At 38.0% G+C, this 16,622-nt stretch overlaps 2 protein-coding genes and 1 long non-coding RNA gene across 12 annotated transcripts; 1 reads left to right on the top strand and 2 right to left on the bottom strand.

The window, feature by feature from the left end:
* Nucleotides 1-25: 25 nt before the first annotated feature.
* LOC122569400 (NTF2-related export protein) lies at nt 26-1,531 on the bottom strand. Its single transcript, XM_043730392.1, has 5 exons — nt 1,211-1,531; nt 812-1,133; nt 656-742; nt 393-537; nt 26-222 (listed from the first exon to the last, which is right to left on the bottom strand). Exons 2-5 carry the CDS (start codon nt 818-820, stop codon nt 47-49), a joined length of 417 nt encoding a protein of 138 aa, XP_043586327.1. The 5' UTR covers nt 821-1,133; nt 1,211-1,531; the 3' UTR covers nt 26-46.
* A 444-nt stretch (nt 1,532-1,975) lies between these two features.
* On the top strand, nt 1,976-15,564 carry LOC122569315 (PHD finger protein rhinoceros-like). 10 transcript variants are annotated; one of them, XR_006317413.1, is made up of 12 exons: nt 1,976-2,953; nt 3,996-4,045; nt 4,122-4,636; nt 5,148-5,304; nt 5,564-5,716; nt 5,789-6,076; nt 6,172-6,345; nt 6,542-6,714; nt 6,797-6,920; nt 7,271-14,600; nt 14,691-14,791; nt 14,896-15,564. XR_006317413.1 is itself a non-coding variant. In XM_043730204.1 (11 exons), exons 4-11 carry the CDS (start codon nt 4,179-4,181, stop codon nt 14,465-14,467), a joined length of 8,724 nt encoding a protein of 2,907 aa, XP_043586139.1. In that variant the 5' UTR covers nt 1,976-2,396; nt 2,459-2,953; nt 3,996-4,045; nt 4,122-4,178; the 3' UTR covers nt 14,468-15,564. The 10 variants fall into 10 exon arrangements, 4 of the variants coding, with proteins under 4 accessions (XP_043586139.1, XP_043586117.1, XP_043586126.1 ...); XR_006317410.1 differs by having other exon boundaries at nt 7,271-14,791; nt 14,896-14,950; nt 15,230-15,564; XR_006317411.1 differs by having other exon boundaries at nt 14,691-15,564.
* Nucleotides 4,235-16,059, bottom strand: LOC122569411. The gene is made up of 3 exons (XR_006317444.1): nt 15,927-16,059; nt 4,471-4,608; nt 4,235-4,375 (listed from the first exon to the last, which is right to left on the bottom strand). It is a non-coding gene; the product is annotated as an uncharacterized LOC122569411 (long non-coding RNA).
* Between the last annotated feature and the right edge of the window lie 563 nt (nt 16,060-16,622).

Below are 16,622 nucleotides of genomic sequence, written 5' to 3'. Positions count from 1 at the left end.
GGTCTTTGAAAATTTTGAAAACACATAAATTAACTTATTTTATATTTCAATTTACATTTTCTATTGCTTCTTGTACTCGGAAACAATCGCTTACAATTTTCCACTTATCTCCCATAGCTGCAATTAAGAAGCTTTGGTTAAATGGTTTCGATGTTTTATCGTCATACTTTACTTGCCCTCCAACTTTTACAAGAAATGTTAATTGATCTGCCACCTCAGGACCTAATACCATAATTAAATATATTTATATATATTTAATATTCAATAGCAATTTTTGTTCAAAATATAATGAAAGAAAAGCAATGTTATGAAAGCATATAAATTTATAACTAAGGATAACAAAAATTGAAGGTATTTAAAACATATATTGTACAACATATAGATCTATTTACCCGTTATTGGTTGAGCATCTAAAGTAAAAATAGAATGATCTGAAGGTGGCAAATCTGTCCAAAATTTCTGTATGTTATCTTTGCCTTCAATACCATTCCCATTCCATATTAAAGTCGCAGTATCCAAATATAACCTTGATATAAGCTAAAATAAATATGATATATATTCTGTAAATTTATTTGTTTTATTTCTTTTAACTTTTTGGATTTCGTTGTTTAATTTATATAAAATAACAATTTTAAACAGTATTAAAATTACTTACATATCTGCGTTTATCTAAACTTTCATAATAAAGTTTTGTAAATTCTTCGGCTGTTCGACAAGCCTGATCGATTTTCGCCTTCAAATCCTAAAAATAATAAATTATTATATTATAAAATTTTCAACAATAATAGAAAAAAGATGTTCCATAAAATACCTGTTCCATCTTTTATACTAATGTCAATATAACCTTCATAACATAAACATGGCAAATTGATTTACGATTTAATGGTCTGTTTATTTTAAATTGCTGTAAACCAACTACAGAATATTCCTTTTTTTCGTTTCTAAAAGTAGAACAATAAAAATAGTATTTTTTCTCTGAAAAGACTCCTATTATTGTTTTGTAGGTATCTATCACTGGAATATGGAAAAAATAAGAAATATTCCTTGTAGGACTTATAGAATTTTATATATTATTAGCTGCCAATAAATAATTTTATAAATGTTATTGTACATCAATAATGTATAAATGATTCCTGAAAAATATTGTTATTTTAGTTTGTTTTTGGATCCTGTAACAACATATTAAAAATAAATAAAATTGTACTCAAACCCTTTACTATAACCTTAGCACAATAAAAAAGCTGCTATTAAATGCTATTTGAATTTTAAGAAAATCCTATGTTATAAAACATGCATAATATGTTCAAAAAAGTTAAAAAAAGGGATTAAATATTTTTTTACAAAAGAAAGAAAAAGATGAATGTTTTAATATGTTAAATATTTTAAATTATTCCGTATAAATACATATGTGTCTATTTATTATAGCAATTATCTACTATCAAATGAACATAAGTCAAGCATCAAAATTAGTTCTTAAGATTTGTAGCAATACTAGTTACGATCACATAAACAAATCTCGGAACTCAGATACTAAAGTATAGGGAAAACCGTCCGAAAATTGAGTCGTGAAAAATCAACTTGGAAGACAAGAAGGTTCGTGTTCTGCGCATGTGTGATATGCCACGAATGTCTCAATCAGAGGCAGAGATACTTTACTCTTCCTTGTCTATCTTGCAAAAACGAGAACTCTGTTGCTTTCCATGTTGAGTTTTCATGATTCAATTTTCGGACGGCTTTCCCTAGTGGGTGTCGAGACCTGTTTATATGACCATGGTACTAGTTACTTTACGGGTACATCGTAAAATAGTTAGTTAACAAAAATCCTAGATGATATAGTGGCTTATTGTGTAAAACATTTCTAGGAATAAATTGTTTAAATAATATAGCTTTTTTCTCCTCTCCATTTAAATTCTTTTTGAATTCTAATTTAACTGACGAAAAAAAGAGTTCATTCGCAAAACACATTAGTAAACGTTATACATAAATGCTAAATGAAGAAAATATTTAAAAATTGCACTTATAACATGAATTTTTATTAAATAAAAAACCGATGTTTCTTTATTTAATTCTTAGTGGATTTTAACTAAAATAAAGCAACGTTTATTAGAAACATTCGTGATAACTTATTCCACAAATTCTTATTCTGCTCAGTTTCCAGAGCTCATAGTGGCTTATGGATAAAAGCAATCGTGGGATCTTACCGTGTCGCAGGGTCACGTGACTCCGCGCACAGACAGTTATTTTTTTAGGCATGATGGCGCCAAACAGCAGTATCCACATTAATGTAAATACAATATCGATTCGGTGCACCGCGCGAGGAAGAAAGCCATCGGGTGTCCTTACGGAGGCTATTTGAGGGCGTCGAGTGAGCTCGACAGGAGCCCTCGGGCCACGAAGTGAGTAAAACCGAGCTGGTCGCGGCTGCGACTCGAATTGCTAATGAGGACATCTTGGTTAGGCTGCCGTGACAGAGGCGTACTCGGACTACTGCCATCTCGGAGCTACCGATCGAAGAATAATTCGATCATTCACGATCAGACATACCGGCTATTATTTGTCACGTGCATCATCGCGCGCGAAATCACCCTCTCCGTCGATAGATCAATAATAAGGCATTTACTGCCTTCCGACCATTTCTATCTTTTTCTGTCTCTTTCGTTCTTGCTCTCTCTTGCGCGCGCGTGCGTGTTCATGTTTACGTGTGCGTGTCGAACTTGTGCTCGCGTGTTCGTATCAACATCGTGTGCGTATATATTCACGTTCGTGCATACCTGTGTTCTTACGTCGCGTGTGCGTATTTACTTACATTTCTGTGCATGTGTATTGAAATTCGGCTGCGTGTGCGTTCAGATGTGTATACGTGTGTATCGAGATTCGTGTGCGAGTCGAGCCTGTCGCCATCTGTATTGTCAATGTTGTCGGCCAGCAGGAGCACCACCAGCCCAATGGACCCGTGAGCATTTTCGACTCTCCGCCCGATCTTCTTCTAGACGCCTATTCTCGACCGCGAACCTCGACTTCCTCGTGTCGAGTCATCGAAAGTCATACAGCGATCGTTCACGGTCGAGCCTCGGCGCCGCTCGAGCGTCGCCGCGGAGTAACTTCGTCGCAATGTTTACATGCCACCCGCCACGGCGATCAGTTTCACCAAGTTTATTGTGTTTTTCCAACTACTCGACGCCTTGTTACGTTACGGGAAAACTATTTCATTCGAATAATAACTTTTCCTGCTGGACTGCCCCATTTATAACCTCTCCGCGGCGGCCATCGAGGATCAACGGCCGCAGACCCCCTGCAATACAATCGGTCTATACCATCAGTCCTTTTGTCCGAGTGTTATGCTCTCAAACGTGTCTGCATTATTAGAATTCTGATATAAACATCTTAATGTGTGCTAATTAGTAGAATTGTCAATTTGTGTTATCGAATAGTTCTAATCTCAAATGTTATCTTTGGAAATTCAGTTTGCGAAGGAATGCTTTGTGTCTTACAGTTATGATCTCTGTGTAATATCAATTCTTTATCTATAGTCACTTTCATATTTTTATTATATGTAATAATACATTTCTACTTAATTGATGAACATTATTACAATGTGTATCGTATGAAATATGTTTCAATGATCGTATTCTATATATTTTTTTCTATGCAGTTACTGCTGTGTATTATAATTGCATTTATGTACTACTTTTACTGGATTTGATTCTTTTTTTCCATTATTTCTTTGCAAACAGTTATTAATTTAAATTTATACAATGTAATGCATAAATTGTTGATTTTATATGTTGCTTTGTTTTCATTTTAATGTGATATACTCTATTTGTTGTATCTAAGCATGGAAGTTTTATTTTATGTAATATTTTAATTAATTTTGCACAGGGAATCATATTTGGTGTTAAGACATAGTTGATAATTATTTGAAGAAGTTTTGATTACATTTTTTTAGCTTTTCTTTTAACTAGATTAAAGCCACAATTATATTTTTGTTGTTGCAGCTCCAAGAGGAATCCGCTTTCTAGATAATAAATACATGGACGACTATGTAGTGAGTAATTAAATAAATACCTTTGCTTCAAATTTTTTTTATCGTTCATTTAATTTACAATAATGAAATGTTTTAGGGTGTGCGCGGCTCACCTGCACGTGCCACGTACCGCTAGCTCACTTGGTATAGTAGAATGGCACAGCGAGGCAAACGAATAAATAGAAACGACAATGATTTGGCGTCTTGCCCAGGCGCAATCAAAAGGCGCAAATGCAGGCTGGTTCCAGCGTCGGGTTCGTCGTCGCTGGCAGCTACCATGGGGCCCTCAGAAGAGGAGGAGACGATGGCGTCGTCCAGTCAAGGAGGGGCATCCTGGACCCCCAGACCACTCTGTGACATTAAAATCTCTAGTATATATAATCGCTCCTCTGCTGAGGCTCCTGCAGAATTATTTCGTAAGGATTTGATTAGCGCAATGAAATTACCTGACAGTGAGCCACTAAGTCCCAATGAATATTGGGTTATTACTGATCAATGGAAGCAAGAATGGGAGAGAGGTGTTCAAGTACCTGTCAACCCAGACTCCCTTCCAGAACCAACAGTCACTATCACACAAGCTACACCTATAAAGCAGCACAGTGAATTTAAATTGTAAGTCATATTTATGGTTTATTGTATCTTCTTTAAATATGTCTGAAAATAACTAAGTTTTGAATATGATAGATATTCAATAGTTATATTGAATTTAATAAATAATTCTGTTGGAAACAATTATTATAATGTTACTTATAATTTACAATACTATTGTTATTATCTACGTGGTAATTGCTGTACTGTAGCAAGTACTACTACAAGAGAAAAATCCTTTTTGTATATTAAAATATAAACTTGGAGGTTTCATAGAGTTAATAGAATGCTTTAAGAAACCACTGATCTTATTTTTCTAAAAAGAAATGTTAATATTTTAAAAATTATTTGAAACCTAATGTCTATTCTATATTTGGTTAGAAAATAATTTATATTTAATGGAAATGTGATTCTTATTCCTGATTTTTAGTTTAATTTTGGACATGTATCACTTTATATATTAATAACTATAATTAACATAATATAAATGAATACAGTCTTTTAGTAATTTTCTTCAATGATAAAATTTTTATAGACCTAAAAAATTCGTAAGGATATCTCGTGATGATTATTTCAACCCTGAAGATCATCATTTAAGCACAACTCCAGCACGAGCAGAAAAAGCTTGTGCCTATGACCTTGATGATACTGATATTGCTTGGTTGGACGTATTAAATGGTGAACGTGCACAGGTATACTTGAAATTGACTAGTTTTCATCACATAACATTTCATTAAATAAGTCAATAAAAATTTCTTATTTGATTGAATAAATAATCTATATTTGTCATTTACTGTTTTATTTTAGTAGATTTAATGGATATGAATAATAAAACTCTATATAGTATAATAATTTTATTTTTTACCGCCAAAATATGAAAGTAAATGTTTATTCAAAATTGCATAGTTTTATTATATAATTTTATAATTTATAATTGCATTATAATTTTAGGCTGGACAATTGCCTATTACGGAATCACAATTGGAACGTGTGATAGAAGAACTGGAAGTTCGTTGTTGGGAAAGAATACAAACTATAGTCAAAAATGAGGAAGGTCTTGGTATTGAGTATGATGAAAATGTGATTTGCGATGTTTGCAGATCTGTAAGTATCTTCTGATTAATTTCATAAAACAGGATTAATAATACTGAATAGTAATAAAAATTATTTTGTTAGCCTGATTCTGAGGAAGGAAATGAAATGGTATTTTGTGACTGCTGCAATATATGTGTACATCAAGCATGTTATGGAATTACTTCAATACCAGATGGTTCATGGCTATGCAGAACTTGTTCTCTAAGTCAACGACCAGATTGTGTTCTTTGTCCTAACAAAGGTGGTGCTATGAAGTGTACTCGTAGTGGCCAAAAATGGGCTCATGTTTCTTGTGCTTTATGGATCCCAGAAGTCAGCATTGGTTGTGTCGAAAGAATGGAGCCTATTACTAAAATATCCAGCATTCCGGTATATGAAAAATATATATACATATATGTTCAATATAAATTTTATAGAAAGAAAAGTAAAAATTTTAAGTTCACATAATAAATTTTTATTTACAGCAAAGTCGATGGGCCTTAATATGTGTATTGTGTCGAGAGAGGGTCGGTGCTTGCATCCAGTGCAGTATAAAGACGTGTAAGACAGCGTATCACGTAACGTGTGCCTTCAAATATGGCTTAGAGATGAAGGCAATCATTGAAGATGAAATGGCAGACGATGGAGTAAAATTAAGGGTACTATTCAATAAACAATTATTTTAAACATTATAAAAAAATAAAATGCTTTTTTGCAATATAAATATAGAAGAAGATAGAATTTATCAAATAATCGAAAATATTAATTCAAAAAGTACTAAATTATTAATTATTATTACAATTTTTTGGTATTAAAGAATAATAATGTGAATATTAATGTAAATTTTATTTACAGTCTTACTGCCAGAAACATAGTAGAACAAATACAAAAGATAAAGTTCAAGGTACTGGAAGCACTATAGGAAGTGGAGCTGACAAAGCAGGATCAGATTCCGAAGATGCGGAGTCTAGAAGACGTAAGAGAAAAGACATGACTTCTGAAGAGAAAAATCAAGCACGTGCTGCAAAGTATGTGTTTAATCACCATTTCGTTAATTTTTCCTTATCAACTTCCTATATTTATTATAAATTTTCGTCTATTTTACATTAGACTACAAGAAATCGAAGCAGAATTTGACAAACATGTGAGTTTAAAGGATATCGCTTCGCAGCAGTTAGATGTCGATCCTGATGGCATTGTTTATATTTATAATTATTGGAAGCTCAAAAGAAGGGTAAGTAAGATTTGAAAACATCACATATTAGTTGAAACTAATAATAATTTTTTGTTGTTTACTATGTGCTTCTGTACTAATGATTGTTATTAATCTACGATTTTTCTATTTAAGATTATAATTATAAAAGTAATTTGATTTATTGATTTAATATGTTTGAATTACTTGTTTAAATTTATTTTTTCCTACACCCTATTTAAACATTCTATTTCGTTTCACTAATTTTAGCGTTGTTTCTTTATAAAGTCAACATTTATATCGAGAATAAGCGGAAAATCATAAATGAAATAAGTGAACAGCTTTCTTATATTAAATTTATTTTTTCTTAATTTTTTCATTTAATTTTATAGGCCGGTCATAACAAACCGCTTTTGGCACCGCGTTGTGGAGAACTTTCGGGTAGTGGATCGCGTAATCAAGGACAAGCAGCAGATCTTGAAAAGATGAGGACATTCGTGCAATTGCGCCAAGATCTGGAAAGAGTTCGAAACCTATGTTACATGGTTGGCAGAAGAGAAAAACTGTGTCGAACCTTCCTCAGATTACGAGAGCAGACTTTCCACAAGCAAGCTTTAGTAATGTCTGGTCCACCTTTACCACCGTCAGCAGCCGCTGCTGTAATGGAAGCAAATCATGGACCTTCGATATACGACCGATTATATTCCCACCCTGACTCGGAGGATCACACTCACGACTTTGACACAATTATTGCCAGAATCGCTGGTATAGACTCTCCGACTAGTGAAGAGAAGAAGACTCAGCAGCAGCAACAACAGCAACAACAACAAGATTTTAATGGTGCCTCTAGTAAAAAGTTATACTTCAACGGCTCCGTCCGAAGAAAGACTCTTTATGGCAGTGATCTATCATCTGTCAGTAGTAGTGAAACGGACGCGGCTAAGGTGAAGACAACCGAAAAATCGAAAACTGAGTCGAGTACGGAAGAAGAAACTAACGTTTCGACGAAAACTAAACTATCGCGAAGAAAAACGAAAAAGACTGTTCAATCGGCTGATAAATTGCATTCGGCGCTTAGGGATAACAGTGAAAATGAAAAGCTTGTGAATAGTAGATCGCATACGCTCGAACATATGGAGAAAGAATTAGGAAGTGCTTCTGGTAGTGAAAGCGACGAACTGTTAATGTTAAGCGGTGGCGCAACGAAGCATTTTACCGCTTCCACTATTTATTCAGATACTGACTCTGACTCCCAAGAACATGCATCTCATTCTGCGGTTTTAATCACAAAAGCAGCGGTGAAAGAGTTTTCCGCGGCAAATTTGTCAAAAAATTCACAAAAAAGTTTTGGCAAAGATCCCAGACATGTCGAATCAACGTATCATAATACAGGATCGAAGAATAAAGAGAATCAAAATAAAGCTGGCTCTAAAAAGAAAGAATATATACCTTCCGCATTAATCGTTCCACAGAGACAAGCTGCGAAGAAAGCTTCGGAAATCATGCAACGCACACAGCAAGGCAAAAAAGACAATTCGGTGCCTGAATCTACCCCAGAAGTAATTAAGTCTCCTGTCGAGGAACTTCCGAAATGTTCCTCGTCGAAACAATCAAAAGACAAAACCCCTAATAAAAAACAGAGAGAAAACAAACAGTCGAAGGAAACTAAAAATAATGATGTATATGATTTCGATAAAGAAGATGGAACAGAGATTTTGGCGTATGTGCCGCAAAGACAAGCTGCCAAGAAGGCCGCCGAACACATCAAAAGTGGCATGGGTACTAAGACTACGCAGCAAATCGAACAGGAGACGCTTGACGGAAGATCGAAAAAGGAATCTCCAGAAGCAGGAAAAAGGAAGGAAATTAAAAAGGACGATTCTTCCAGAAAAGAAGAACTTCCTTCACGAAAAGAAGAAACATCCTCATCATCTTCATCGTCGTCATCTTCCTCATCCTCCTCGTCATCTTCATCCTCTTCTTCATCTTCTTCTTCCTCATCCTCTAGAAAAGAGGAAGTTTCATCCAGAAAGGACGAATTGATTTCGAAGAAAGAAGAATCGTCCTCCAGGAAAGAGGAAATCATCTCGAAGGAGAGTCGCCCGAGAAGACCTAGAAAACCGAGCGAACGAAAGTCGTCGGTGCTTTCAAGCAACAGCGATAGCAGCAGTAGTAGTAATAGTTGTAGTAGTTCCTCAGAAAGTAGCAGTGATTCCGAAAATCCAGAACGTAGGAAATTCTCAGATGAATTGATGGACGGTTCTTCTTGTTCTACTTCCTCTGAAAGTGATACTGGTAACAGAACGAAAAGTAAACCGATTACAATTTCAAGCACAGCAAATAGAAGGCAACAGTCTAATAAAACGTCACCAGAACAACAAGATGCTGAAAGAAAACAAATTTCAGGGCGGAAACTCAAGAAGCTGCCCGAGAAGAAGCTTAAAACTTCCGACGGGCGGCGGGGACCTGAGTTTCAGCCGCCTACTGAGAGAGAGGAATCTCGTAGAACCTCTAAAGAACAACAACAGCCACAGACACAACAACAAGAAGCAACTGTCAAGAAGCAGGATCAAAGAGACAACAAACAAAAGCAACCAACAACAGCAGGAGTCGCAACAGCAGGAACAGAGACTAATGAGGATCTGCTCATTGGGTCTGGAGATCATGATGGGCCAAGAAGTGTTTCTGGGTCCAGACCTCCCAAAAAGTCGGGTCAAGCTAGTAAGCAGCAGTCCTTGCCAAGGAAAGAAGATAAGAAGACCAAGTCCGAAAGCAGAAAGCGAAAACCGAACGAGTCTGTCGCGAAGGATGAAAAGAGTGGGAAAGAAACGATCAAGAAACCGGAGAAACGGTTAACCGACAAACAACCCGTCAAGATAGTAGAAAAGAAAAACGAAGAGGAGAGTAGGAAAGACGAACCAAAGATTGTTGATCAAGGAAAAACTAACGAATGCACTGACAATTCTTCAAAGAACGAAGAGAAGAAAGTTAAAAAGATTGGAGGCAAGGACGCGATCAATATTTTGGAGGAAGAGATGAAACAGCGTAGAGCGGAAAGGGACAGTCCGAAAAAATCATTGAGGGGATTAGATAAATTGTTGGAGAAACGTGAACATCACGATAAACTGTCTAAGAGTAAAAATTCGGAGGTGAAAGTTGAGAAAATTACTTGTGACGAGGAAAAGGAAGAGAAGGGATCCGTGGAAGAAAGTCAACAAATGAAAGAAGCTGTGAAAAACGAAGATCGTAAAAACCATATTAACGAGAGCGATATTATTATTGAGAAACCAAAATCGGAAGAACAAGTGGAGGAAGAGATAATAAAGAAGGATACTTCTGAGGTACCAGAAGTTGAAAAAGTTATAGCTGGAAAGAAGAAAACGGATCGGAATCAAACGAAGAACCTGGAGGAAATTGTCGAACAACGAAGTGTCGAACCACCTCAGAATATCGAACCTCAGCCTGTTCCCGTGGAAGACAATGTGCAGAAAGAAAGTAACAAAGATGACAATGTCAAATCTGTTTTGGAAAGAGTTGAAAATTCTGAAAAAGAACATCAAAAACGACGAAAATCTGCAAATAGATCAATTTTCTCTCCACAACATGGTAAAGATGCGAGTGTTTCGGAATTGTTTGATTTTGACCAGGATATGTTAACAGAAGAAATAGTGAATGAAGATGGATTTGGTATATCAAGAGATGCGGAAGAACGGGGTGTACCATTAAGTTTCTCGTTTAATAATGAGTTGTGGTTCAAGGAAGATTCGAAAGAAGATAGCGCGAGGGAAACATTGCATCTTGTTGAGAAATTGCGTATGGAACTCTCGAAAAAATCAAATTCTAGTCAGTTCGAATTAGAGGCAGTACCTGTGGATGGCGAAATCAAAAAGGAGGAACCACCAATAGAAAAAACGTACGAGCAACAGCAACAACCACCGCAGCAACTACAACCGCAACAACCACAACAATCCCCGCAACTTCAGCAGCAGCAACAGCAACAGCAACTTGCTCAAACTCAAGCAGAAAAAGAGACAAAGATCCTCGAGCCTATTGCAGAACCAGTCCTAAACGTGAAAAATGTTGAAATTTCCGAAGAAGAGGTAGCTATTAATGAAACCCGTCCTAGCACTTATAATAAGAGTACGGTAGAGGAAAAGAGGAAAACATGCTACTCGAGCGGTAACGATAGGTATGCGGCCTATGAAGAGGATCGTGAGGCGAACAAAGTAAGCTTAGTGGAACGATCGAAACTCGATCGAGCGGAGACTGACGAGAGATGGGTTCCACCAAGCATCAATAGTTTTGAATTGAGTGATGTGCAACATTTGAATGCTTTGATGGAGACGCAGAATCGTCGATACGGCAATCATCAATTTCCCAATGAAACTATTTCAGAGAACGATTCTATCGCGCGTACTCATTTGACCGCACCGAGTATCCAGGAACAATATCTTTTGCAACAATCACATTCGATTCTACATAGTCAGCAAGAGCCACACGAAAGGACGATACTCGATCAACAGATAGCTGAAGAAAATCCTATGGAAATGATGAACAGACATTTGATCAGTTTGCCAGCATCAGAAGAGGATCAGGCTGCTGAAATGATGGACAGGGTGCTCGATAAAGAGGATGACGTTGTCAGACAGCAGGAGTACGATCAAAATTCACCGTACAATGATATAAACGGTCGTCCAGACACCAGGTGGGCGGAAAGTCAAGTTTTGCCTTCTCGAAGATCTACATCTTCTTCGATTACTTCCGCCTCTTCCGCGGAGGATCATTCCATTCCACCTTATAAGAATGTACCGAGCATTCCGTTTCCACCATGTTCCATGGAAACAACATACTACGCGGATTCGAGTTACGGTACCGGTCCGGTCAGCCTATTTCCGCCACAGTCCTGTGCAGCACCTTTACCTTACCCTTCTCCAGGACCAGCTCTTTTTCCGCCAGCATTTGGAGCTGCGTTTCCAGGAGCTCAGTCGTTATTGCCACACGTGAAACCGCTAGAAGATTCGCTTAATCTACAAGCTTCACCATGTACCGCAGCATTCACGTCTTCCTCGCACAACATGGCGCTTACCGCAGCCATGGTTTCACCTACTAAGATAGTCACACCACCTCCACCACCACCGCCACCACCTCCACAAGTCACCGTTCCACCTGCAGAACCTATAGAAAGGACACAACAACAATTACAAACGCAAGTAACCGCTTCACCTTCGTTGCCAATAAATTTCTTAAACACCGTAGCACCAGAAAGTCATGCCAGCGATACCGTTGTCGAGAGCCTTCAAGAAGCTCTAACGGACAGCAAGACTCAACATTCTGGAAAAAAGTCACCTTCCAAACCTACCAGGACCTCTGCTCGTGTAACATCTTTGCAAGGGAAGTCTCCGGGAAAATCTCCGAGACAGGAAACCCAGAAAAACGTTCCTGGAGCGCGAGGTCGTGGCAGAGGTGCCAAAAATTCGGCGCAACACTCCGGTTACAGGGGACGTGGACGCGGAAGAGGCAGAGGTCGAGGTAGAAGCGGACAAAATTCAGGACTCTCTCTGGTCTCCGGCGCGGGTATCGGCCAACACGACGACTCCATTCAGAACAAACTAGTCGGCACGGTTTACGACTTCGATTCCGACGAAGATTCAACTAGTGAGGCGAACATTGCCGATTTACGCACTATGAGAGAGCGAAAGAAGTCGACTGATGCCGCGACGGCCGGAGTCGAAAGAAGAGATTCCACGGTCATGGCTTCCGGAGAAAGCGTTCAGTCAAGACTCTCCAGTCCTGGAGGCAGTAGGAAGTATTTGGAAGACAGACGACTCTCTTGCTCTCCAAGTCATGATGATTCTGTTGTCGTGGAAAGTCAGTCAAACGCTGGACAGAGCTTCGATACCGTCCTACCACTTATTCCAGGCCCTGTCGATATGAGAACATACAATTCCACTCTTGATGCTTCAAGTTCTTCTACCTTACATGGTCAGACGTACGAGAATCATTTCCTGGGTACGTTCACGGGCGTCTCAGCTAATGATCCTGCTCTCCCGGATATCGAAGAAGATCTCGAGAAAGAATTCGGACCTGCGCTGATCAAACAAGGTCAAGAAGACTGTTCAAAGCCGAATTTTGATGCGACTATAGACGCCTCATCGTCTGGCTTTGTTGACGCCAATAAAGTCTCCTTAACGGATTCCAGAAACCAGCTGAAGGTTAAGATCAAAGGTCCTTTCCTGGATGCTAATTACGTTGCTACCTCGTCGGTACCACCGCTTGCACAGCAGGCACCCGTGATAATCACACCAGCCGCTACCAGTGCTTCCATCGCTTCCGGAACCTCAAACCTTAGACGAATGCGAAAGAAGGAATTGCTCCGACAGTACTGTTCTCAGGATATGAATATGGACGAGCCAGGCTGTGGAAACCTGGCTACGTCAGCACCAATCATCATGCCACAGATTAATCGCACAGTGATAACAATACCGAAAGCGGTTGCCTCGATGACCAGTATACCCACGAGGGAAGACTACAAGGCAGTCGTCGATGCGAACATGGAGAAGAAACGAAGAAAAGAAAGATCTGCCGGGTTCTTGGATACTAACGAGGAAGAGGGAAGCGTCGAGAGAAGGCGGGGCAGCGCTACTAACGGTGCTAGTTCCAGTGGTAATGCTCCGGTTGGAAACACGGATCGTAGGAGAGGCAGGCAGAGTAGTGGCGGTAGGTCGACGACTACGACCACCACGACCACTACTACGAACAGTGGTCCACCGAAGTTGAAGATCAAAATCGGTAACAGCATAATTGGTGGCCAAGAAAGTGGCCAGGATGACAGAACGAGGATCAGACCGCCGAAAAAACGGTTGAGCAGTATTCCTAGTAGTACACCGAGCATCGAGGAGTTAAAGAGAGAGAGTATGAAATTCAGGCGTATGATCATGGCCGGTTTCGATAACGATGAGAAATTAAGAGGGAAAAGTAAAAAGGATAGAAATGGTAAACGAAAGAAACGACAGTCGAGTAGAAAGGAAGCTAGGGTACGTATCCTCGAGGGTGGAACCGCTCCTCCGAAATTAATAATAAGACTCGGCAAGGGTAATGATTCTCCAGACGAATTACCGATTTTGCTCACGGATGAGGAAGAAGAGGAGGAAGAGGAACGACATCCGACTGATAGTAGAGTAGGTCCTCCACCTCCGGAACCGGCCAAAGACGAGCCTGTTTACCCATCGGTAGCTGCTAACATCGAAGAGAAACAACCTACCGACCCAGATACTGGTGGTAGTGCACCTAGAAACGTTCGTTCGGCGAAAGTCACTCCGATTAGGTTAAAATTGACGCGCTGTCAGGAGGGCTACGAGTTGAAGGGCCCGCCAGTCCACGGTGAGGAGTCCAGTTTAACGAGGGAGAAACCGGGAAGTCCTGAAGTTTCGAACGAGATGAGAAATCCACAGATCAAGGGCCAAGACGAGGAGGAATCTTCCAGAGAGGAGGAAGAAGAAGAAGAGGAGGAGAACAATAGTTCCGTGCAGAGGGACTCCTCCACGTGTCCTGCCGCGACAAGTATACCGCAGGGATGCCAAGTTAGGTGATAATTAATGATACTCGTGGAGTAATGAAGCAGAGAACAAGAACACATACACACGGTGCTTGTATGATTTTTACGATCGATAAAGAAAACGGACTCGATACACGCTTGCGGTGAAAGCACGTTGCCGTAATAAGGTGAAAAACTGTTCCTCCAAGAGATACGGTCCAAGAAGATCGAGGTACTACATATTCTTACAAGACAATTTTTTATCATATTTGTTGCAGCGTATTGTTGGCTTAGTGGAAAGATCTAAGAAAGAGACAGACAACACTGATGTCGTCGTAGGCTTCAAAACTTCAAGTTTTTGGTATTTGCTTTAAATCAGGTCAAATATTTTACTAATATTATTAAACTGAATAATACTATTTCGATAAATAGATCGATATTAATAATCAAATCATTAGTGATCAAACATTTTTTGTTTTGCAGATAGATCCGTTTAGGTTCAAGATTTTCAATAGGAGTTGTACATATAATTGATAAAGTACGGAGTATGAATTTTATCAACTGTTTTCACTAAGCCTATGATACAATAGTTCTTGATACAACATTTTTTACAAAATTGTATGTAAGAATTACTTGCATTAGTCTGTTGATGATATTTATAGATCATGTTTTTTATTTTATTATTATTATATTTTATTATTATTAATATTAATATTATTATTATTAATCATTACCATTATCTTATGTATATACGATGATTATTCTTTGTTCATATTAATAAATTTCATTTATAAATTTCACCTTCTTACGGCAACAGAATCACGAAACAAAAGCGCTCATTTCGGCGAGAGGAACAAGGTGGTCGCGCGACTTCTAAGATATACTCGTTCTGGACTCGCTTCAACGGACGTTCTCCTACGTTAAATGAGAAGAATTTATACTCCTCGAGAAAAAACAAAAATAATCCGGTTTTATTCTTAAACAATACTCGAGAGATGAAAACGGGCGTGCCATTTCGCGGCGGCGACCAGATGTCTGTTTTTCCTTGATGAAAGAGAAAACAGATTGAAGAAACAGTCGAGGTTGTTGACGAAGATCTCCATGGAATCTACTGTGAATTCAACGGACTGATGTTGTAAAGAAGAAAAAACATTTTTTGTCTTGTCTACACGAATTCTCCTATGTATGCGTGTATGTCTGAATTATGCGTGTGTATTGTATGTGTGCAGAGAACTTGAAAAAAAAAATATGAAGAAACGATTAAAAGAACGTTGGATTAAAACGGGGATGATTCTTGAGATTACTTCGTACGCGGCCTCGTCGGAACTTTCACAGTAAGAAATAGTTAATTGTACATAATTGTAATCTACGATTGTATTTAGTCTAAGTCGAATAAGAGGAATACATGCGATAAGAGGATGAGAGCTGTAAGTACACGAGAGAGAGAGTGAAAGACCGGTGAGTGTGCGAATGAGAAGCTGCGTGAGAGATTTTGTAATCAGTGCGAAGCTTACGTGATGGCTGTGTTTTACCACGCGGTCCGATCTTCCAGGCAAAGTAATCCTGGGCCGCGCAGAAACGTTCAGTATCCCCCCATAATTACTGGATCGCTCGAGTGTTCCCCCCTCTCCCCAAACAAAATGGTCGATTGACATTATAGTAGAAATAGTATATATTTAAAAAATGCAGAAAAGAACATAACAAGTAAAAGAAGTAATAAACTTTCGGGCGGAGAAAAAATTGTAATTTAGCCGAGTTATAGACGAGGACAATCTTACTGCGCAGTAGCAGTTTCTTCGATGAATTAGATCAATTAATCGTATAGTCTACCGCAATAATATGCATCGACTATAATTACGCAGTTATCTTTAGTATACGAGTCACCGAATGTCCGTTGTTAGATATATCTATTCATATCTAGCATTATAGGCGTGTAATAATATACTTTTTACCAAAGTAAATTCGTAAGAACTATCAACATGCATTTTTCATCGTTTTTATGACTCATTTGGTATTATATATATTATATATATATAATATATATATAATATATATGTAATATATATATATATAATATTATTACATATATATATTATATATACATATAATAATATATATATTTATATATATGTATATATATAATATATATATTAAAATATATTTTATACCGAGTACAATGTTAATAATTTATTGTATTTGTTATCGTAAGT

Source organism: Bombus pyrosoma, linkage group LG1 (assembly GCF_014825855.1).
Source record: "Bombus pyrosoma isolate SC7728 linkage group LG1, ASM1482585v1, whole genome shotgun sequence".
Taxonomy (NCBI): domain Eukaryota; kingdom Metazoa; phylum Arthropoda; class Insecta; order Hymenoptera; family Apidae; genus Bombus; species Bombus pyrosoma.
Note: the sequence above shows the minus strand (reverse complement) of the source record. Positions and strands in the feature narration are given on the sequence as shown.